Raw genomic sequence first — 24,547 nt, 5'->3', positions numbered from 1 at the left:
TGCATGGTGCTTACATGGTTTTGTGCATTTGACTATGGAAGAAATTCTTATACATCTAAAAAATACATGGCTAGCTAGTTTCTTCAAAGATGAAACTTGGAATTGTGTACATTCTTAGACCTCTGCAAAACCTTGAAATCATCTGAAGATGAGTCAACCCCAAAGCCTGACATACCTGTCCAGGGACTTGAAGGTGGAAAGCCAGGAGAGTGAGGAGGAGGGGCAGGACATGGGAATCATCTCAACTTTACAAAAATGAAAGCTTAGAAATAAACTGCTTTTAGTTCCTGAACAATTCAGGCTTCTAAGTTTCAATTCAAAGCTGCAGTAAATGCTCCTTTTTGTGCTCTCCACCCGGCTGAACGGTGCAGGGTCAGACGCCACCAGGGAGGTTCCAGGGTGCAGAAAGGCAGTTCCCAGATTAGCTGAACTGATGCCAGACAGGGAGAAGGGTCTGGCTTCCCTTTGGGTCTGGGTGTGAATGACAACCCTCTTCCTCCTCCAGGTGGGATTTTTTTTTTTTTAACACATTAATGCAAGTTATGTATTTCAGAATGTGTGACTTTCCCAGAAGTTACAGAATTTCAGGCCCATCATGGAAATGGCAACCCACTCCAGTATTCTTGCTTGGAGAGTCCCATGGATAGAAGAGACTGGTGGGCTACAATCCATGGGGTCGCAAAGAGTCGGCCATGACTGAGCATGCACACACACACACCCACACCCACACACCCCCACCCTCCCTGCAACAGACACACACACCTGTGTACTTACCTACTGAACTCCAAGTAGTGGTCCTCGAGGCTTGAGCATGAAAAAGTTCTGCTTCTTGAATTTAAGTGGCTTCCATTCCATTTTAGAAGATAAAAACCTGATATATTATATCCTCTGAATATTTTCTCAGTTTTCACCAAGTCACTTGCTCCCTCCTGGAGGTAATTCTGTACTGAATAACAGTTGTATTTTGCATTGTTCCCACTCTACTGTCACATGTGTGTTTACCTGTCTATGTTTCTATGAAGGCTAGAATGATGATGTATTCACATTCATATTCTCAGGGTCTTGCAAAGGTCTTGACATGAGGTTAGTGGAGCTTTCTGCTGCATTTAATAACAGAGAACAATAAAGACTTTCTGAAACTTTACCCCTCGGAGTCAGTGTCACTCCTGCTTTCCTCTATGACCTTACTTTACCTTTTTTCTTCGTTTCCTGGATCATTCCTACCCTGTAAAACTCTTACATACTGGAGTTCTATAGAGATTTAGATTTGATTCTCTATTTTACTTATTTTGCATAATTTCCCTAAATGATCTAATCTGTTTTAATTGGTTTAACTGTAGAGACTTGATTCTCAAATCTATCTTCTGTCCTAACTTCTTTTCCAAGTTTTGAGCAATTTGCTGGATATATCCACCTAGCATTCCAAAGTGAAAGTCGCTCAGTTGTGTCTGACTCTTTGCGACTCCATGGACTGTATAGTCCATGGAATTCTCCAGGCCAGAATACTGGAATGGGTAGCCTTTCCCTTCTCCAGGAGATCTTCCCAACCCAGGGATTGAACCCAGGTCTTCCTCATTGCAGGCGGATTCTTTACCAGCTGAGCCACAAGGGAAGTCCAAGAATACTGGGGTGGGTAGCCTATCCCTTCTCCAGCGGATATTCCCAACCCAGGAATTGAACCAGGGTCTCCTGCGTTGCAGGAGGATTCTTTACAAACTGAGTTCCCTGATAACTTCCCTGAGTTATCAGGGAAGCCCAAGAAGTTCCAATTCAGCACATTCAAGACATGGTGGACATTATCTCTTCCTCAACCACAGTTAACCTCTTTATTGTTCTGGATCTCAGTTGATAGCTCTATCATCTTTGTAGCCATTCAGTCCAGAAACATGTGAGCCGTCATCAATTCTTCCTTCACCCTCCTGTTCCCCAATTCTATATTGGATTTTCCACCAAATTGCAATGCTTTTACCTTCTAAATTTGTTGCTGTAGTTTTTTTTTTTTTTTGTCAAGGCTATACTCCCTTCTCTATTTGTGTCATTACTGTTGTAGTAAATGTCATTGTCATCTTGCAACGGTCTCTTATATGTCTCCTTGACTCTGGTCTTGCCCATCTTAAATTTAGCCTCCTCGCTGCAGCCAGGGTGAGTTATTCAAAATTAACTCCAACTTTGATGCATCTCTCCCCACTCTTAAAACTGCTTTTCAATGGAATAAAGCCCACCACTCTTAACATGGCATGACCTGGCCCCATTCTACTTCTCCAGACTCACTTGTTATGATTTTTTCCAGTTACTACTGCTGTGTAACAGGGTGCCCTGTAATTTAACAGCTTAAAATAGCCCTATTATTGTGCTTACAGATTCTAGGGGTCAGGAATTCAGATAGGACCCAGCAGGGGTGGTTTTTCTCTGATTCACAGTCTGGGAATTCAGTTGGGCAGACTTAATGGCTAAGGTGACTAGAGGGCTGGTGGCTAGAATCATCTAAAGGCTCATCTTATCTATTAGAATGACACGAAAGTTCGGACAAGCAATCAGAGTGCCTACGTGGGGTTTGGTTGGTTTATGGCATGGAGGCCTTGTGGATTGAGTTTCTTAGAGAATGGCTCAGAGCTCTGAGTATGAATGGTCCATTGAATAAGGTGGAAGGTGCATGGCCTGTTATGACCCAGCCTGGTGCATCACACAGAATCCCTTTAGCAATTCTCTCTTTGTGAAAGCATCACAAGGCCTGGTGTAATAAAGAATATATCTGGTCTTTGTCCCTGAATCTTGGCACAGAGCTTAAAAAAATCCTTGGAGTTTTATGAGTGATTAAAGTGTCTTTTGTTGCTTGTAATGATCCCTCTTCAATCATATCTGAATTTATGCAGTGAGGTAACTCATAGTGGAGCCGCTAGATAGCTTTAGCATGGGGACTGACTGACAGAAAAACCAACCATGTGGTTAGAGGGTTGGAATTTTCATTCCCACCCCCTGATCTCCATGGAGGGGAGAGGGACTAGTGAGCCCCTTGGTTGGTGAGCATATTGATGAACTGGGAGGGTGACATAACTCTGATTTCATGGGGCCAGAGACTCCTCTGCTTGAGACCTTTGTCCCAAGTACCTGTTCATTTGTATCCTTTATAATAAAGTGGTAATGTCAATGTAGCACTTCCTTGAGTTTTGTGAATTGTTCTAGCAAATTACTGAGACTGTAGGCGTTCAGGAAAACTCCTGAATTTGTAGCCAAGCCTACCAGTCGAAAGTGTGGTAGTCCCCAGCACCTGTAGGTGGGATCAAAGTGGTGACTATCTCATAGCACTGAGTCTTTTAGTCTATGGTTGTTGTTGTTGTTCAGTCGCTAAGTCATGTCCAACTCTTTGTGACCTCATGGACTGTAGCCAGGCGCCTCTGTCCTCCACTGTATCCTGGGGTTTGCTCAAATTCATGTCCATTGAGTTGATGATGCTGTCCATCCATCTCATCCATCCTCTGTCATCCTCTTCTCCTCCTGCCTTCAATCTTTCCTGGCATCAGGGTCTTTTCCAATGAGTTGGCTCTTTGCATCGGGTAGCTAAAGTAATGGTGCTTCAGCTTCAGCATCAGTCCTTCCAATGAATATTCAGGGTTTTTTTCCTGTACGATTGATCTCCTTGAAGTCCAAGGGACTCTCAGGGGTCTTCTCCACACCACAATTTGAAAGCATCAATTCTCTGGTGCTCAGCCTTCTTTATGGTCCAACTCTTATATCTGTACATGACTACTGGAAAAACCATAGCTTTGACAGTACAGGCTTTTGTTGGCAAAGTTATGTGTCTGCTTTTTAATATGCTGTCTAGGTTGATCATTGCTTTCCTTCCATGGAGCAAGCGTCTTTTAATTTCATGGCTGAAGTCACCATCTGCAGTAAGAATCTAATTGAATTGTAGGACACCTAGTTGGTTTTAGAAAATTGATGCTGGAAAGCACGATCCCACCCAGATTCAAAGTAGGGGACATGGACCTCCCACCTTTATTTATTTGACTGTGCCAGATCTTAGTTGTCGCACGCAGTGTCTTTAGTTGCAGCATGCCAATTCTTAGTTGCAATGTGCGAATGCTTAGTTGTGGCATATGGGATCTAGTTCCCTGACCAGAGATCGGAACCTTTCCTACCCATCTAACTTCTTCCTCTGACTTAGTCCAAATGAGAATTAATTTTCTTTTTCACAGAGGCAGAAATAGAAGTAAGTAGAGGTAAGCTTTAATGCCACCTCCTATCTTTTTCCTTTTTGGATCTCAGTAAGGCCAACCTAGATAGCATATTTAAAAGCAGAGACATTACTTTGCCAACAAAAGTCCACCTAGTCAAGGTTATGGTTTTTCCATTGGTCATGTATGGATGTGAGAGTTGGATGGTGAAGAAAGCTGAGTGCCGCAGAATTGAGGCTTTTGAACTGTGGTGTTGGAGAAGACTCTTGAGAGTCCCTTGGACTGCAAGGAGATCCAATCAATCCATCCTAAAGGAGATCAGTCCTGGGTGTTCATTGGAAGGACTGATGTTGAAGCTGAAACTCCAATACTTTGGCCACCTCATGCGAAGAGTTGACTCATTGGAAAAGACCCTGATGCTGGGAAGGATTGGGGGCAGGAGGAGAAGGGGACGACAGAGGATGAGATGGTTGGATGGCATCACTGACTTGATGGACATGGGTTTGGGTAAACTCTGGGAGTTGGTGATGGACAGGGAGGCCTGGCATACTGCAATTCATGGGGTCGCACAGAGTCAGACACGACTGAGCGACTGAACTGAACTGAAGTTAAGAGATAGAGGAATTTAATGGTTGCTTTCTGATTCCTTCAGGTAATGGGTGGTAGCAAGGAGCTATGCTATCAGTAGCAGCATGGACTGAGTTCAGGGTCTGTTGCTTTAGGATTCTCCAAAGAGAGAGAAGGTCCTTGGGCCTTTCCTCCATGAAGTTCACTGAATGTTATCCTGACTCTTGTTGGAAGGACCAGGAAGCAATGACTAGGCTTCCTGACTATATTAAATGTAATTACAGATTTAGGAACTGCACCACTCAGGCACAAATCCTTTAAAAAATATGTATTTAAATAAATCTGTTTATATATTTTGTACTGGCTATGCTAACCTTCCCATTTCAAAAACAGCATTGTCACCTCAGCTCAAATTGCTCTATTATAATCAATGGCACAGAGCAACTTTATATTCAAGGCTTATGGGTTTCAATTACTTCAGGAGACAATCTGGTAACTGAAGATAGAAAGCCTCACTTCAAAGTGGCATTCACTAAGAATTTCATTCCACGGGGGAATAGTCCAGAGGAATCTTATCAATATACTTTCCTCTCTGAAATATGGGACATGTGTATAGTCAGTGTGTGTGCCCATGCTTCTCTGTGTGTGTGTGTAGTGACTAATATTAAAAAGTGCAGGCATGGTACATTTAGACACTCTCTGCTGTGTTCATAAAGCATCTTATACAAATATCCATCAGAGCGCTTATATTGATTGAATTGTTACTCTGTGTATCCATTCATTTTCTAGATCTTCAGCTTTTAGAGCATTGTGGTAGTAGTAGTAGTATTAACAACAACTTACTGAGAATGGATCCTGTGCCAGATGCTGCCCCATCTATACTTATTCACTTATCTTGTCCTTACAACTGACCCTTTGATGTATGAACTGTTGGGCTGGCGAAAAAGTTCATTCAGACAGAAGAATCCGAACAAAGTTTTTGGCCATCCCAATATAACATACCAGCAGTTGAGGAAATAATGAAGATAGTGGTCATTCTAATGGACAGAAACTGGAATGGGCATAGGAGAGTGTGTCTGTAGGAAATCGATCATCCGCCAGTAAAGACACTCAGACCTGATTAGCTGTATACATAAGCTGAAAACCCAGGTGGCCAAGAGTTGTAAGTCTAGAGCCAAGAGGTGTGAGTAGAGAAGCAGCGTGTATATCCTGAAAGCGTATGATCATTAGAGTCGAGTAAATCTGGTGTTAAGTTTTCTTTTGAAGAAATAAAACTAATGTGCAAAAGAGGCAAATATTAGAAGCATCTTGTAGAGTTGTTACAAGAATTAGGATGCCTGCCGTTACTAGTTGATACCAATTATTAGTGGGTTAAGAATCTTTTAAAGTTGTTTCCAGGAATGAAGACATAAGAGAACACAAGGCCACAGACTCGGTTGTGTTACAGCTCTCCTTGCATGGCATAGTAGGAAAAAGAGGAGATGCAGATGGGGACAAAAGAGTAATTAAAGAGGCAAAAAGAAAAGCAGAATAGGAATTTGTTATGGAAATCTAACTCTCTGGTCATGGTTGTCAAGGTTGAGGAATACATAAGCCAAGGTCATTGTGAAGAATGAAATCACCTCTGAGAGGGAGGACCATTCTGATGTAATTGGGACCACAAATACAAACTCAGAAAAGTTATTCTGATTTTCCCACAGACCCAATACAATAAAAGACCAGGAGTCCTAGGAACCAGGGCTCAGCAAAGTTAACTGAAGTGTGAAGTTACATAAGGGGCTTCCCTGATGACTCAGATGGTAAAAAATCTGCCTGCAATGCGGAAGACCCAGGTTCCTTCCCTGGGTTGGGAAGATCTCCTGGAGAATGGAATGGCTACCCGCTCCAGTATTCTTTCTTGGAGAAGCCCATGGACAGAGGAGCCTGGTGGACTACAGTCCATGGGGTCACAAGGAGCTAGACAGGACTGAAGACACTGAGCACCTGGGGAGTAAATGGCAAAGATAGAATTTGAGCTCAGGTTTGTCTGGATTCACGTTCACAAAATGTGGGACTTGCAAAGCAAAAATCCGATAGTGAGAGATGTGAAAATGATTTTTCCCTTTTCTTTAGAAGTCATGCCTAGCTATTGAGGTCAGCAACTATTATGGAACTAACATTTTGGCAAATTCTTTTGCGTCTTTAAAAAGGCATAGATTAAACAGGAAGAGATGCTACAGATCAATAAATTTACATATTTTATAATTCCTGGGTCTCTGCTGCATTGTTCAGTGAATACAAATGCAGTAAATACTCGGTCACAGATGATATTTACATAACTATAGGCTGACAGTGCAGAGAGTCAGAAAGTATCATTTTCTGTACTTTAAGAATTACATGAAAATGAATAAGCTTTTTCTTTTTTCCTCAACAGTGGTTATGTAAAACAAACATTTATGATAATTTTAAAAGCTTGTTTCAGTGCAAAAATAAACAATTTATAAGACAAAGGCAATAAATAGCTAAGACAGTTGAATGATTACAATGTACACACAAACACGATCAAAAAACGTGGTTAAATTGCACAGTGAAATCACGATAAAAGAGGATTTTATTGCCAAATAATTAAATCTCTCTTTAAGTGTACTTTTTTTTCCCTGTAAAGCAAATTTAAGATCTTACTGAACCTTTTTGTTTTTCTCAGAAAAAATATTTGCCAGATTAAGTCTATCCTCAGCAGGCAGAGTTTTCATAATTACTTGCCTAATTCTGTTTATAAAAATGTCCTGTAGAGGCCATGCCTGAGTTTGCAGATCTACTATTATTTATATGGTGTGGGCAGGCAGGTGAAAGAGGGAAGTCATGAGCTTTTGCAGCTCATGAAATAGTAGTCATAGTTAACATTTATTGAGCATGTACTAAGTGTCAGGGGCTGTGTGAATGCTTTAAATGGATTGTCTACTTCAATTAACTCAATGAATTAAATATGAGAAAGCTGGAATGTAGAGAGATTAATCTAATTTCCAAGAATCAAATAATTAACCAGTTGGTAGGCTAACATTCAAAGCAGCTAGAGTCTGTACTCCTAATCAAGGGTTACATTCTTCATTTTCTTATCAAATCAGAGACAAAGTGTCAGTCCAGGCCTTCATACCCACTGGTTGCTAGACTAATGTAAACTTAACATTGGAAAAAATCTGATACCTCTTAAATTTACATCTATGACATTTTTCCCTGATAGATTTGAATTTTCTAACAGTAAAAGATTTTTTTAATGAGCTTATGCTATCAGTAACTGACAGCTTTGTAATAAGATTTTTGTTATTATTAACCATAAAAGCAACAATAACAGCATTAAAGAACAAGATAGTGGCACCTAATATACATGGAGCATTTACATATGCCAAGAGTGATATTTAAAGAATAGCTGTGGTTTTTGTTTTTCCTTTGGACATTTGCTACTCCAACCAGTCCAAGTGTTTAAAATGCCTGTCCCTCTTCTCTCCCTATCACATCACTTTGGTCAAAGGGAAAAGACCTGACCTAAGCTCAGCTAATCAATGTTCCTTTCCTAGGAGTCAGAATGTTGAACATAAAGATAGAAGATAATTGGAGTTATATCATTCAAAATAACCCCAGAAATGGCCTGTGAGTTCCCATGTCTGAGACACCAGAAGTATTCTATTTCTGACTTTCCTGTGACCAATAAATTTGTGGTTGTTTTCTTTTGTATTGTTCTGTTGTTAGCAGAATGCAGTATTTAGACTTACTTGGTTGCAAATGAAAAAATATAATTCTGGCTCAGCACTTGTGGTTGGGGTTATGATCGCAGCATTCAAAAGACAAAACTGAAGCTCAAAAAAGGCCAATGGAAAAAGAGACCCAGATATATCAGATTCTAATGCCAAAATTATCACCCGGTGTCCACAACAGTGAACAATTTGTGATTTTACTCTACTTACAAGCTAGCAAGTTAGTCTGCTGTAGTTTCACGGACGGACTGAAGACACAAGACTCCTAGCTCAGAGACAAAGGATGCTGTTCCTCACAGCAGGAGTGGTAACCAGAGCTTTATGATCGTTTAGATTCCCCCAGCTTCTCCCTTCACCAAGTCTGAGGGGCTGCATTACAGCAGAGAAATTCTGGATTATGGGAGTCACCACTGTCACAGTAAGTGGAAACAAGTCTGCTTTGGGTTAGAGGTGTGGAGGGGGTTGTTGTTGTTCAGTTGCTCAGTCGTGCAGCACTCTAAGCTTCCCTGTCCTTCATCTCCCGAAGCTTACTCAGATTCATGTCCATTGAATTGGTGATGCCATCCAACCATCTCATCCTCTCTCACCCCCTTCTCCTCCTGCCTTCTATCTTTCCCAGCATCAGGGTCTTTTCCAACGGGTTGGCTCTTTGTATCAGGTGGCCAGGGTACTGAAGCTTCAGCTTTGGCATCAGCCCTTCTAGTGAATATTTAGAGTTGATTTCCTTTAGGGTTGACTGATTTGATCTCCTTGAAGTCCAAAGGACTCTCAAGAGTCTTCTTCAACACCATAGTTCAAAAGCATCAGTTCTTCAGCACTCAGCTTTCTTTATGGTCCAGCTCTCACATCCTTCCATGACTGCTGGAAAAACCAGAGGTTTTTCCGGTGGAGAGGATAGAGAGATTATGTCATTCCTTAAGGTTGCTTTCTGCTAATAGGAAGAAAAGATTCAGGTAATGAGAGCTGAAGATCTTGCATTCTTGGCATCCCTAGCAAGTATGTGCATGGATGCTCTAGCTGCATGGTAAGTGGCCCCTCTCAACACTAGCTGTGCTGTACTACTTTTCAGACTTTGAGGTGGCCTTATTCATCTTCCAATAAATTATAAATTTCCCACCCCTCCTTCTTCCTGTGTCCCACTCCTGTTTTTCAGAAGCAAATTGAGTTAGAGAATGAAGGGAAAGACTCAATTAGTAGAAGCACCAGCTCTGCTTAGAAATATTTCAGGACCTTTTCAGACAGTTAATAGGCATAGATTTGGTGAATAGTGCAGAGAGCACAAGAGAGAGACTATAATCATATTTGGTTTAAGATGCTTGTGTTTTGATGCCTTAGACAGAAACAACACAGGAACCCAAACCAAAGTTGATGTATGTGCACACATAGCTGTGTATACACACTGGGAAAAAAAAACATAATCACTGTCAATGAGTATTTCATCAACAGGTGTTTATTGAGCATCTGCTTTAGTCCAGGTACCCTAATGGGTGTGATGAATGTAGGGGTGAACTAAATAAATTTGGCTCCTGTGCTCAGGGGGCTTGTCATCTTTGTGATATTTATGGAGGAAAACTCATATTCATGGAAGACTAAACTAATGTTTGTGCAGCCCTTGACAAGGCAAATCCTTTCTAGCCCTCTCACAGAGTCCCGCAAATTGTCTAGAGATGGCAGTATTAGAGGAGCCGGCAAATAAGGAAACTGAGGCTTAGACTAGTAACTCCTTTGCCAAAGCTTGTACCTCTAGCGAGTAATTGAATCGACACTCACAGAATACTTCTTAGAAATCTCATTTATTCATTCAGCAGATATTTATTGGCCTCTGTGTGCTAGCCCCTGTGCTGTGTGCTGAGTACACAAAGGAGATGGCTATTTGGGCCGCCCATGTTCCTTAATATCATAAGATAATTTCTTATGTTGTTCAGTCCACATGGAATGCTTTTCTTTCCTTTACTTGGTAAATCTTCTATCTTCCAGATTCAAGTTGATGATCCTTGGCACAGCCCTCCCAACCCTCAGATGGCCTCCACTAACTTCTGCTTTGCTGTAAGTAGTATTGTTCATCATATACTTTAGTGTATATTTCTTAAATATACAGATTTCAATTGAGCTGGGTGCTCCCTGAGGGGAGACACTGTATCTACTGTTGACCGTGTTTTTTTCCAACATGTAGCAGAGTTTCTGTCCCTTATTAAGCACTCAGCAAACTGTTTGAATGAATAAATGAATGACTTGTAAAAGTATCGTAAATATGGTCTGTGGTAGTTATCATTTAGGTTGCAGACGGTGATAGGTGTTGTTAAGCCCGTTGTTCAGGAGGGGAAAACTGGATTCAGAATGCTTCCCAGGAGCCCCTGATATGACACAGCTAACACAGACAGAGCTGGAGCTGGAGCCCAGGGCAACATGGTATCCCAGCCGATACTCCTCATAGCCACAAGAGGGGTTTTATTTGTTTTTTCTAGTAAGTAATTTTTTCTCTGAGCGACTTTTATCCCCTGCCTTTGCATCCTGCATGCACTGGCCTGGACCTGTAGACTGTCCTTTTCACAGGTCCATAGCCTGATTCTCAGCTTCATGCTTCCTTTCCTGCCATTTCCAGCTGCACATTCAAGCAGGACACAGCAGGAGGTGATATGGAAGGAAAGGCTGGCAGGGGAAGAGCCTGTAATTAAGAAAACAAGCAATAGCTGACAGTATCCACGGGCACTGCCACCTGGATTGACCTTCTAGCCAATGCAAATGTGACCTTCTGGAGGCCTGGGTGTTGGGGGGGGGAGTGGTTAGAAGCTTTAGCTGCTGTGGCAGGAATCACCTGGGGGAGACGTGGGGAAGACTGGAGAGAGACGACTTGGTTTATGGGAGCCGTTGTTCCCTGGGCAGAGAGTGCAGGCCTAGTCTTCAAAGGCCTACTGCTGTTTTGTGTGTTGAGAAGCAATTTGGAAAATGCCATCATGTCAGCTTTATTTCCTTGCTCTCTAGGGGTACTCTGTGGTTGCCCATAAATAATCCTATCTGAGGCTGAAAGTTACTGTAAGGTGTTCACTGCACTGGGCTTAACTTCAGACGTACAGGAGCCAGAATTTTAATGAACTTCATAAATCTCATCGATTTGTTTTCTAATTATAAAAGAAATACATACTCATAGAAGAACTTGAAATTATAAAGTATCAAGAAAATGAAAAAATACCTCTAATCTAGGTTTTATTGTATATTCACTACGTGATTTACCTCAAATTTCTTAAAGCATGTGCTCGTCTGTCTCTACTAAAATGTAGTGTTTTGTTAGGAGATTTGGTGCTTGAAGCATTAGGTACCCTATGAGGTATTAATACTCTTAAACTCATTGTTGCAATATGTCTTCTTCTAACTCCAATACAAAGTAAAATCTTGGTGAGTACAAGTGCTGAGACTACTTTTTCCAGAATCCATGAGTTCCAAATCAAGATTCAGATTTATTCTATTTTTCACTCTCTCATAGACTTGCCAATCAAGTCTTTTCTAGGACTTTGTACATAATTACACTCTTTAAATAACTAAGACTAGCTCTATATGAGGATGTTATTTACTATGGGGAAGATCTGCTGAACATCCAAATGGTCAGGAAAAAGCCACTCAAGAAAAGAATTGCTGAATGAATGAACAGTGTGTGAATGGATGTATGAATTCTGTTGGGTCTTTAGTAGGTGTATCTTCACTTTAATATTTTCCCCTTAGTTTATTGAGCAGGTGTGAACTGTTTTCACAGTGGTTCTCAACTTAGGGGTGATTTTGCAATATGACATTTGGCATTTTTGTTTTCACAACAGTTTGGGGGGTGTGCTTCTGGCACCTACTGCTTAAAATCAGAGATGTTGCTAAACATCCCACACTGCACAGGCTATTCCCCCTGCCCCAAGTGTGCCATGCCCCTCAACAAAGAATTACCAAATTGTTCACCACTGAAATGTCATTAGTGCTGAGAAGCTGAGAAACATTCATTTAACATAAAGGTGAGTATGTTTCATTGGACTCAAAGGGGAGATCCCTACAGGTCAAACCTGAAGGATTCTTGTGTGCAGATAAGCAAGATTATAAATGTGACGATAAAACGATGCCATCTCTTCTATTAAGAAAAAAAATCATCTTTTCTTGGTACAGATGGTCTCATGCCTGTAAATCTGCCATTCTTTCAGTAATCACATGAAGAAAATGGATGATTTAAAGCAGTTATAAGCTTTATCTTGCAGAAGGAAAGTGTGGGTGTCTGAAGAAGAATAGTAAACATAAATTCTGTTTTACATCGGAGAAGCAAAGTCATTTAGAGTATAACACAGCTTCCATCTGAACTATGGCAGAAAGAGAGGTGTAGGATATGATCAATGATTTTAAATGATTTAGGAGTATTTTTGTAAAGGAAGTACAAAGGCCTGGGCAGAGCCTGGCCTTTCTGATGTGCCGTAATAGAATTTTATGCTGTTTTTCTCTAAAAGTCTCTACAGTCTAATAAAGTTCAGTAGTATAGGTAGATTGTTACCTTGTATTAGTACTTTCTAGGCTGCCTGTCAGAATGTTTTATTCAAAGAAACAGATTTATATTTCACAAGGAAATGATTTCTAAAGCTCTCCCATTAATAATTTTTTCATTGAGATAAAAGCCAGATTCAGTCATTCCACCCATAGATTCAGAGATTATCCCAGAATGAGCCCTTACATGAAATACTTTTTTGGTATTTAAACAGGGAATAGTATTTTAATGCCATGAAAGGAGAATATATAAAAATGACTGGTCTCTTTACAGAAAATTCTACTTGTGATTTCCTTTCCTTTTCCATCACCAAGAAATTGGCTGATGGAGAATATCCCTAACACTTAATGTTGCCCAAGTACATGGTTGCCAATGCAGTGAACTTTCTGTCTATATGTGCAGAGTATCCAGAAGGTACCTAAGAGAAAAGACTCATAATTAGCAAAAAATAATACACTGTTTGCTTAGGAAAATCTTCTTTCTGCTCTCTCTGCTCATTATTTTACTGCTTCAACAAACCATTATAAAGCACCCACTGTATTCCTAGTACTGTTTTAGGATCAGAGAACACAACTGTGAAAGGCAAAGCAAATAAAACAAAACTATTCCTGTTTCCATGTGCCAAGCACTGTCCAGGGTGCTGAATGGATGGAGTTGTCAAGTGCATGTGTAAAGAGAATGTGTGTGTGCTGCTGCTGCTGTTAAGTCGCTAGAGAATGGCATATTAGAAACGGACAGGATCAGAAAATAGGACCCTGGCTCTTATACATTGTTATGGCTCTTTGACTCTGTGACCTTGACTAAAAACTTTACTCTTTCCTACGAAATTATTTTCAGATGTAAAGTCAAAATCCTATGTAAGTGAGATTACTTATTTAATGAAAGTGCAGCATGCCAGGCTCCTCTGTCCATGAAATTCTCCAGGCAAGAATACTGAAGTGGGAAGCCTTTCCCTTCCCCAGGGGATCTTCCCAACCAATGGATCGAACCCAGGTCTCCTGCATTGCAGACAGATTCTTTACTGTCTGACACCAGGGAAGCCCAATAAAAGTGTAGCCTCCAACAGACATTTAACTCAATACAGTACATTAAGCATTCATGAAGTAACTATACTGAACTAGTACATATTGAATGACAGTGAGGACTGAGATACAAAATGGAATTCAGCCCTTGCCATCAAGGTATTAACAATAAGAAAAATAAATAAACAAGCTCATTATTTGACTGTTAAGCTAAAGGAAACCTATTGTCACGTTTGATGTAACAGAAAAAAACTTTATGCCTAAATCACTAGAAAGCATGTATATATTTATATGTTTCTATACACGTATACAGAAGCTAACCTTCTTAAATACACCCTCAGTGAAACATTTTCTGCTTACCTCTCCAGGTCCACTTTCTAATTTTTTCCTTCTTGTCTTGTGCCACGAGAGGATGACATGTAGACTATATACATGGAAAGAAGGAGGGTAGAGAGTGAGTTTGGGGTGGGTATAATCTCCCAGATTGCCGCTGCAACTCACTGCAGGCTTGTTCTCTCTTGTAACTGTAGTTCTCAGCTACCATAGAATGGCTCTCAGCGTACAACCTTGTCCATTTTGAGCAAACCCTCCCCTCTTTTTACCCTGTTTTGACCATAGGGTACTGTAATATCTTCCATGGATTCTATATCTTCTTTTTTATGTTTTAAAATATCATCTTTGTTAAACTCTCCTCAAATTATCCTAGTTTCAAAGTGCCACATGTTTATAGCTGGGACCCCACTTGATAAGGGCTTCCCTGGTGGCTCAGACAGTAAAGAATCTGCCTGGAATACAGGAGACTTGGGTTCAGTCCCTGGGTCGGGAAGATCTCCTGCAGAAGAGAACAGGTACCTACTCCAATACTTTCACCTGGAGAATTCTATGGACAGAGGAGCCTGATGGGCTACCATCCATGGGGTTGCAAAGAGTCAGACATGACTGTATGATAAACTTGATAAACTCTGTATCACCTTGTATTATTAGGTTACCTTAAGGAACCATTTATTGCACATTTACTATGTGTCAGCCTGTACAAGTACTTTGCAGATTTCAATATTTTATTAAGAAATAATAGTTTCATCATTAGAATCTATGTAACTTTACCAAAGTCTGCAAAGTTTATGATGTTTCCACCAATTTTTGCTCTCAGTAGAAATGATGTCATATTATAAGACTATGAAAAATTCTGGGGCAATGGAAAGTGAGATGGGAGGTGGGCAGGGTTCTAATTATAATCAAGGTGATGGTGATGATGATGGGGTCACAGAGTCAGACATGACTGAGTGACTGAACTGAACTGAAGCCACATAGCACTTATGTCAGCAGATGCTCTATAACTTTTAAAGTTCTTTAGCCTCTGTCATCATTGTCACGATCATCAGTATTGTCATCATTATCACCATCATCATCACCATCACTTTGATCATAATTAGAATCCTGCCCACCTCCCATCTCACTTTCCATTGCCCCAGAATTTTTCATAGCCTTATAATGCGTGGCTTATCTCATTTAATCTTCACATTGAACCTATGATGTAAGTAGCATTGATATCCTCATATTTTTTTATTTTTTTTATTTTTATTTTTTTTGATATCCTCACTTTTTATATGCAGTTCCACAGACTCCTTCCTATACTTTTGCTCAGGGAAAAAAGTCACCATCTCCCACCGGTTTTCCCTATTCCACTTGACTTCTGGTCTTATCAGTATCAGTTTAATTTCTGTCTGTCCCTCCTGGAAAGTCTCTTCAGTTCTTAAATATTACTTTCCTCAGCCTTCAGTGGGAACACTGAGAAAATGTTCTAGATAAGTAGACTGGCCGAGAAACAAATTGCAACACCTTTTGAGGGAGTAGTATTTAAATTAATGAAAATAAAATTATATAAATACCATTGCATGTATTTCTACAGGTAGCTTTAAGAAATTGAGGTGTAATTGGCATACAGTGTTGTGTTAGTGCACAACATAATGATTTGATACATGATTTGATACATAGGTTTTTGTTGTTTAGTTGCTAAGTTGCGTCTGACTCTTTGTGTAGCTTTTGGTCAAAACTGTCACTGTAAAAAAAATCCTTTTAGAAACTGTTAGATATGATTGGAAAGACAAAAAAACCACTCAAATCATTGTACTTTGCAGAATCCAACTCTATGTTTAATGTTTGGGTAAAGCAATCCTTCCCACAAATATTTTTACATATTTGGACCACAGAGGACATGACTGAATTGTATAAAAAGCATGGGCTTTGAAGTCTAGCAAGAATTTTAATTTAGTAATATCTGTCACTGCAACTGTGTGACCTTTGGTAAGTTACTGAATGTCTCTGAGCCTCAGACTTTATCCCTTAACTAAATCCTATCTGCTAAGACTGCTGAGAAGATGAAACGAGGTATTGTATTAAAAGATTTAGCACATTACAGGAGCTCAAAAAATGGTGCTGAAAGTTTCTGCTTCCAGAATTAATTTATAATCATGCAAAGGTAAGAATTAAATAGTTTTGGACAGGAATTCAGTCAGAAAATACCATAACTTTCCCTCAATCTCTGACTGAACTTCTCATGACTGGATTGCTTTGAATGGTACAGACAGGCATAATATGAGGCTGGGCAGGGCAGGGCAGTGGTTAAAGCACTACTTTAGTATCAGGCTTCCTGGCTAATCTTGGGCAGATCACTTAACTCCTTTGTGCCTCAGTTTTCTGATATATAAAAAAAATATAATGAAGCTATTGTAAAACTATATAGAGTTGCAGTGAAAATTAAAATAAAATATGAAATCAGTCTATGTGTGTAAATAGCTTATGTTAGAACATTGTCTAGATCTAATAAAAGCTGAATTAATGTTATTTATTACTATCATTATTGTTAGCCCCTTTCATAGGTAATAGGATGAGAAAAGCTATGTTAAATAAAACAAGAATGCTTATCTAAAGACACTGGGGAATAAATGACACTATATAATTATCAATAAACTGTAGGAGGGAAAGGTAGAGAGTGTGTGTTTAAGATTTTATAGTATTTTCCACGAATCAGTGAAGAAACTGATCATTGACTTTACCAATTTAATAATAAAATGATTACTTCATCACCTGTTGACCTTGTGGTCATGAGAAATCCCTTTAAATTTTCAAGATATGAGTTATTTCCTCAGTAAATTGACATAATATATATCTGAGTATTAAATTAGGTAATGTGTACATCTGGAATATTTTTCTGTATATCTCTGTCATTCTTAATTAATTCCTTTTATTACTTAATTCTTTAGTTCTTAGCTATTATTTTCTCCCAGTCCCTCTCCATAGCAGAGGGCATCTGTAGGAGCTGTTGGGCAGATGTGGCATTGTGGAAGAGTACTAAAAGCCCATAGATGACTCAAAATAAGAGAACAGGAGTCAATGGATACTTTTTCTTTCATGTCTCCAGGGAATAGTTCTATACACTGTCCAAAGGATCCAGTGGTATCATCATAGCCCACTTGCTAATGCAGTTTTTTCCAAGGAAAAATGCCTTTCTCCTTTATTTCATTCTTTCTTGTCCTGGTGCTTGCTTCCCATGCATGCTAAGTCGCTTCAGTTATGTCTGAATCTTTGTGAACCTGTGGACTGTAGCCTTGTGGACTCATCTGTCCATGCGATTCTCCAGGCAAGAATACTGGAGTGGGTTGCCATGCCCTCCTCCAGGGGATCTTCCTGACCCAGGGACTGATCTTGCGTCTCTTAGGTCTCCTGCATTGGCAAGTGGGTTCTTAACCACTAGTGTCACACTTCCCACGATCACTGCCCAAATAAGCCAGCTTGTACAACAGCTCCTTTCCCAGCGTGTACAGCTGAAGCTAAGAAAGAAGTCTTTAGAGTCATTCAAAATACGAGCGTGGACTTGCCTGATCTACCCCATATTTAGTATTCTCTAACATTATGGGAAAAAGATAACAGGAGTTAGTAAATCTAGACCGTATATCAGTTCAGTTCAGTTTAGTTGCAACCCCATGGACTGCAGCATGCCAGCCTTCCCTGTCCATCACCAACTCCCGGAGCTTGCTCAAACTCATATCCATTGAGTTGGTGAGGCCATCCAATTATCTCATTCTCTGTCGTCCCCTTCTCCTGCCTTCAATCTTTCCCAACATCAGGGTTTTTTCCAGTGAGTCAGTTCTTCACATCAGGTGGCCGAAGTATTGGAGCTTCAGCTTCAGCATCAGTCCCTTCAATGAATATTCAGGATTGATTTCCTTTAGGATGGACTGGTTTGATTTCCTTGCAGTCCAAGGGACTCTCAAGAGTCTTCTCCAACACCACAGTTCAAAAGTATCAATTCTTCAGTCCTCAGCTTTCTTTATAGTCCAATTCTCACATCCATACATGACTACTGGAAAAACCATAGCCTTTACTAGATGGGCCTTTGTTGGCAAAGTAATGTCTCTGCTTTTTAATATGCTGTCTAGGTTGGTCATAGCTTTTCTTCCAAGGAGCAAGTGTATTTTAATTTCATGGCTGCAGTCACCATCTGCAGTGATTTTGGAGCCCAGGAAAATAAAGTCTGTCACAGTTTCCATTGTTTCCCCATCTATTTGCCATGAAGTGATGGGACCAGATGCCATAATCTCAGTTTTCTGAATGTTGAATTTTGAGCCAACTTTTTCACTCTCCTCTCACTTTCATCAAGAGGCTCTTTAGTTCCTCTCTGCTTTCTGCCCTAAGGAAGGTGTCATCTGCATATCTGAGGTTATTGATATTTCTCCCAGCAATCTTTATTCCAGCTTGTGCTTTATCCAGTCTAGCAATTTGCATGATGTACTCTACATATAAGTTAATTAAGCAGAGTGACAATATACAGCTTTGACATACTCCTTTCCCAATTTGGAACAAGTCCGTTGTTCCATGTCTGGTTTGGACTCTTGTATCTCAGCCTGCATACAGATTTCTCAGGAGGCAGGTCAGGTGGTCTGCTATTCCCATCTCTTGAAGAATTTTCTACAGTTTGTTGTGATCCACACAGTCAAAGGCTTTGGTGTAGCCTTTTAGCCCCGAGAGAATCCTAGAGATGGGGAAATGCAGAACCCAAAGGTTAGGGTAACAGGCAGATGGGATGCCTCACTCCGTTGTACATCTAGCATTCCTCTTTCATTGTTTTTTCATGACCTTCAGCAAGTCACTCTCCCACTCCAGTGACCCATGCAAGAGGGATGAACACAGCCAGGTTAACTTCATGTTACCTTCCAGCTCTGACTAACTTTTAAAATAGGACCTGTAATTTTGCTGTTGCTAGATCACAAGTATTCTAGTTTTAACATCTTTCTTTCTGTGTCAGTAGCAATTTATGCTTGAAATCTTCTAATGTCATTTTATTGGACTACTGGAAACATAACCGAAATGGCTAGAATGGCTGTAGTTTAAAAAGGAAAATTGAACACTGCCCATATGCACAGGTGGTGAGGTCACAAGTAGATAGATGGCAACCATGACTAAGGATATATACAGAATAGAGAAATGCTTTCCATGAATTAATAATTGAATGCATGAGCCTCTGGTATGTGGTTCTGTTGTCTGAAGGAGAAAATTATCCTATTGTTTACTAAGGGAGTTGATATTTGAGAATGTCAATGTTGTTATTTTTTTAAATCAACTTCTCCAGCTTTCTCCAAACTCTATCCTAAGTGTTAGACCATCAGAATACAAATTATGGTGTTTTTCTTGTCTTCAACACTTATTAATTAATGTGATAGTGAATTGAATAATGTAAAAATGCCTTCTTTAAAATGGTGGTTAAGCATGTTATTACTTGGTTAACTTAATGTCTTCGAAAGGAAGTACAAGTCCATGATTGTGTTAAGATGATAACATGTGAAAATATCCATGTTTATTTACTTTCAACATTTGATTAATACTTGCTAAGTTGCTTCAGTCGTGTCCGACTCTTTGTAACCCCATGGACTGTAGCTCGCCAGGCTCCTCTGTCCATGGGATTCTGCAGGCAAGAATACTGGAGCTGGTTGCCATGCCCTCCTCCAGGGGATCTTCCCAGCCCAGGGAATGAACCCACATCTCTTAGTCTCCTGCATTGGCAGGCAGGTTCTTTACCACTAGCGCCACTTGGGAAGCACTTGGTATTTGCCAAAGCTTGTCACATGAGAATGACTTCATTTTATTCATTATCACCTTTTTCAAACCAGTCACAGTGTAGGTCATCCCCATAAGAGGCCCGTTCCTTTAAAACCTTCCCTTGTGGTGTCTTTCTCCTTTTCTTTGCGTCCCTTCTTCTTGGCTCGTATGACACCCTAGATCTCCATCGCATTCAATTCTTCTTTAGGTGGATTTATCTTATGCTTCCTATTTAAAAACAGGGGAGTGGCTGGTGATTTATTACAATGATTCTATATGTATATACACATATATACATTTTTAAAAATTAGCAATGAGAGAATATAGAGGACACAATTTTTTTACCCAAAGCAGTACTTGCATTAATTCTGGTTCTGAATATGCTCATTCCTTCTGCTCTTTTCGATTAAATTTAACGATGGCTTTATGTCTCACTTTACCTATGCATTCATCTGCAGATGTTCTCATGCCCCTTTGAAGCCAGATGGGGCATAAATCTTAAATAAATAAATAAGTAAAAAGTATGATAAAAGATCACTACCCCGGTTAGCTTTATACCATAAAAATGAATTCAATAAGCACATAAATATATGTGAATTCTGAAATAAAATACCATCTGCTTTTGTAGGAAAAAAACACATTAATTTTATATCACAACATGTTATCCTGTGGAAATTCAATTCAGTGATATAAATAAAGAAAATATCTAAATATATGGAATGCTCAAATTATCTTCCTGCTCTTGCCAAATTAAAAAAAAATGAAAAACTTTTTTTTTTTTTGCAATAATGTGCGCTTAACTGAGTTAAATTTTAAACTGTCTGGAACTGGCACATTTCCCCAGAGTTGCATCAGATATCAGAATCAAGGGTTATTAACATTACAAAGAGCACCACTGTCCTACAGTGTCCCCTTTATCATTTTGAGCAGCTGCCTCAAGGCAGCGTATTTAACCTTGGGAAATGTGATAGAAATTCTGGATAGTCAAAACCTGCCAGCACGTGTCCTCAACTGGGATCTACTGTAAAGCTTTATTTAGCTGCAACACAGGAGAAAGATGAGCCTCTTATTATCATTTGATGTTTATCATTTCCATTCATCCTTTCTAAGTCCCCTGAATACTGTTACTCTTACTTACAAACAGCAATATTCCATTTGCTGGCAGGACATTGTTTTTCCCACTGAGAATGTCATTAAAAATAAAGGCCTCTGAGAAAGGAGTGCAAATATTAAAAAAAAATAGATGCCCTGATTATTTCCTTCCAGGTGTTTTAGAGCAAGATGCTAACTTTGACTTTTTTTTTTGGTAGAACTTTATTTTCTATTTTGGCTGAAGAAAATCTGTTGTTTGCATGATTACTTACTTAAAATTAGGGCTGGTGACCGAATAGCGAATGGGCATGCTTAGAAATGACTGGTGACATAACCATTGACATCAATCTTTAAAAAAGTGTACTTGGCAAGACTTCATAATAGACTTGAAACATTTTCTAGCTTTGATCCAATAATTTCAGTTCTGGGAATCCATCTGATGGAGAGAATATTATTTATTAAGAGAGTGAGCTATTATTTTATAGCTGGTGCTGTCATCTCTTTTTAATTCTTCACACAGAATGAATTCAGTCTTACAAATAAGGAAACTGAGGCACAGAGAGTTTTAGCAGCTTTCCAAGATCCCACAGATGGGAAACCAGAGATTCATGTGTTCAATACTGGGATCTAACATCAGTGCATGAACACAAAATCACTAAAATCTCAACCCTCTGTGTAATGTCTGAAAATATTTGTTGTCTTTGTATTTATGATGATCCAGAAGTTGAAAACAATGTAAGGAGAATGGCTAGGTAAATTATATTACGCAAAATGTTATAAACAAAGTTTTTATATTGACAGCTTTTAAAAATAATCCTAAATCTTAATGTATGACAAAACACACTTGTTTAAGCTACAATTCACAAACAACAAAACCCCCCAAACATCAAAATGTCAGTAGGGATTGTATTCATATATAAGTTGTACAAATATGTTCAAATATTTATTCCAATTCTACCTTGTTTTTTTCTATATTTTGTTTTTCTCCATAATGAGTATATTATTGTAGAAATAAAAATGTATTCATTTTAAACATTGACATAAAGATGTCTGTCAAGGACATTGGAAACATTTATCTTTTAAAGTTAAAAATCCTCTACTTTCTTTTATAGGTCATTCCATAGTTGCAAAAAATAGTGAAAATATTGACTTTCATCTTCATTTTTAGTTGGTGTATCAAGAATCATAGGACTTTCTGATACCAGGTCAATGTACTAATCTGTCTGGAAGGTTAGAGAGAACAAATTTTGCTTCGGATCACAGAGATTTAGATTGACCAAAATTTCAGGTTATGTACACTTAGTGACATCTGGTGTCACATTTCATGCTAAATATAGGATATAAAAACTATTTTATCACTTCCACCTTAGCAAGCAAGCCAGCATAAGATTACGATTGTATCTGTGAACTGTCTGCCTACTCAAATTAAGAAATTTAAGAGAAAATGCATTATTTGGCACTTAATTCATAGTAAAATTTGCAAGCCCTAGTATTTGCCTTAAGAAATGAAGCTGATAGAGCAATCTGATCAATTAGCCAATTCACAGTATATTTTATTTCAGTTCCATTAAAAAAAAAAAAACATTTTTTAAGCAGATGACAATCCCTCACCTTGAGTGGCATATCTCTGATCCCCAAGTCTGAGATTAAACTTTGACTCTATGTGTCTCCTGGGCCCTGTGTTAAAGATCCCATTTCCTAACTCCCCAGTTCTAACCTTATCTCATACTTCTTTCTAGTATAGAAAGATTTATCCATGAAAAGCTGATCTGTTCCCTGTCCTTAAGACCCTGTTGGTGCTGTATTCACTACCCTCTCCCATCAGAAAGTTTACTTTCTCCTTTTTCTTTTCACTTCTGAATTCTATATTTTTTCTGGTATGAATAGTATCTCTCATTATTTTGCTTGCCAGACTAAGTCTTAAAAATATAGATCAGCACTATCCAGTGGAACCTTCTGTGATGGTGGAAATATCCTATATTCATGTTGTCTAGTAAGGGAGCCACTAGCCACATGTGGCTGTTGTCCACTTGAACTGTAACTTGTGCAACTGAGGAACTAAATTTTAAATTTTGCTTAATTTTCACTTAAATTGAAGTGAGCACATATAGCTGGTGGCTACCACATGAAACAGTACAGATGAACATATACTTGTTGAGTAACGGAATCTAATCTATTGTTATGTTTACAGAGAAAATGGATCAACCAGAGCATTCACGTGTCTTCTCATTTCATCGATAATCTATTTCTTCTATCACCTTTTCATCTTTCACCTTTCTTCTCCTCCTTCCCTTTCAGCAAGAATCTTTAATACTTGGTTAGCCGTGTGGAGATAGGAAATTTTGAGACGCATGCGAGAAATGGTGATTGTTTGCTCACAAAAATCAAATGGAAGGAATTGACAATGGAAAAAGCTCAAGATTTTCCTTCTCTTTTAATCAACTTCACCTTCTAAGAGGAGGAATTCTATCTGAGGAGAAAATCACGTAAATGTGACAGGAGTGTCCACTAGGGTATCTAATATTCATGAACCCAGATTGGCTAATAAGTTCTCTTTATTGTGTAAGCTAATTTGAAATTGGTTTCTATCTACTAAAAAGTGCTCCCTAATTCAGAAGGTTAGCATGAAGATCATTTGAATGCTAGATGTGGAGAAGCACTGCACAGAAATTACCTAAAAAGTATTATTTTCTTTTTTCCCCTGAACCTCATCTGATACCAGGCATAGTGATACACTCTTTTACTGGATCAGTTCTTCTAGTGCATTCATGGAAATCCTGTGAATCGCCTGTTTTTGGAGACAAGAAAGGTATCATAGAGCCTATGGTGTTCCTACGTGCCCTACCCTCTGTTTCTCTTAAACACTCTGATACGTGTGAGTTGTGTTTGGATCTTATTGATATCTTCCTTTGGTTTGATGCCATGTGACAGGCTATAAAGTTTGCTGCAGTTTGGTGGTTTCCGTGCTGGGCACAGCTGTCAGTATCTCTTTTCTTCGTTTCAGAGAATCTGATGGTATTGGCAAAACATCAGAAAGCAAACCAGAGAATAACTGGGGTTTCTCTTTAGCAAAGGAGAAATGGAAAGATCATCTCCCAGACCTTTCCTCTACCCCAGCTGTTTTTTCGGTCAATGTCTCCATTTCACTGATGAAAAAAATCAGATTTTTTTTTTCTTTATTTTTCCTATTCACATGTCCCACTGCACAGGGGGCTGCTGAATTGTCCCATTTTTATTGCATTACTTGCTGTTTTAGCACAATACTGTGCTTGAAGTTATAGCACAAAGAGACAGCTGTTACACAGAAGGCACATGCCTTGCCTGCTGGGAATAGACTGTTTGGATTCATCCCTGATC

The 24,547-nt window shown here is 39.2% G+C and overlaps 1 protein-coding gene across 5 annotated transcripts in view; it reads left to right on the top strand.

Moving 5' to 3' along the window:
• LOC145514266 (uncharacterized) overlaps positions 1 to 24,547 on the top strand; it is a 718,708-nt gene that overhangs the window by 371,959 nt on the left and 322,202 nt on the right. For 4 of the 5 annotated variants that reach the window (XR_014060003.1, XR_014060006.1, XR_014060005.1 and 1 more), the window contains one exon: positions 10,451 to 10,519. Coding sequence is in view for 1 of the 5 variants with exons in the window: in XM_081511614.1 (XP_081367740.1) it covers positions 10,451 to 10,519 (69 nt within the window). In the remaining 4 variants the exon portion in view is untranslated. Of the gene's footprint in view, positions 1 to 3,454; positions 3,564 to 8,788; positions 8,892 to 10,450; positions 10,520 to 24,547 lie in introns of those variants that run through there. The other variant, XR_014060004.1, reaches the window with a different exon arrangement.

This window comes from Giraffa tippelskirchi, chromosome 7 (assembly GCF_054371585.1).
Source record: "Giraffa tippelskirchi isolate mGirTip1 chromosome 7, T2T-mGirTip1v1.2.pri, whole genome shotgun sequence".
NCBI lineage: Eukaryota > Metazoa > Chordata > Mammalia > Artiodactyla > Giraffidae > Giraffa > Giraffa tippelskirchi.
This window is presented reverse-complemented; position numbering and strand designations above follow the sequence as displayed.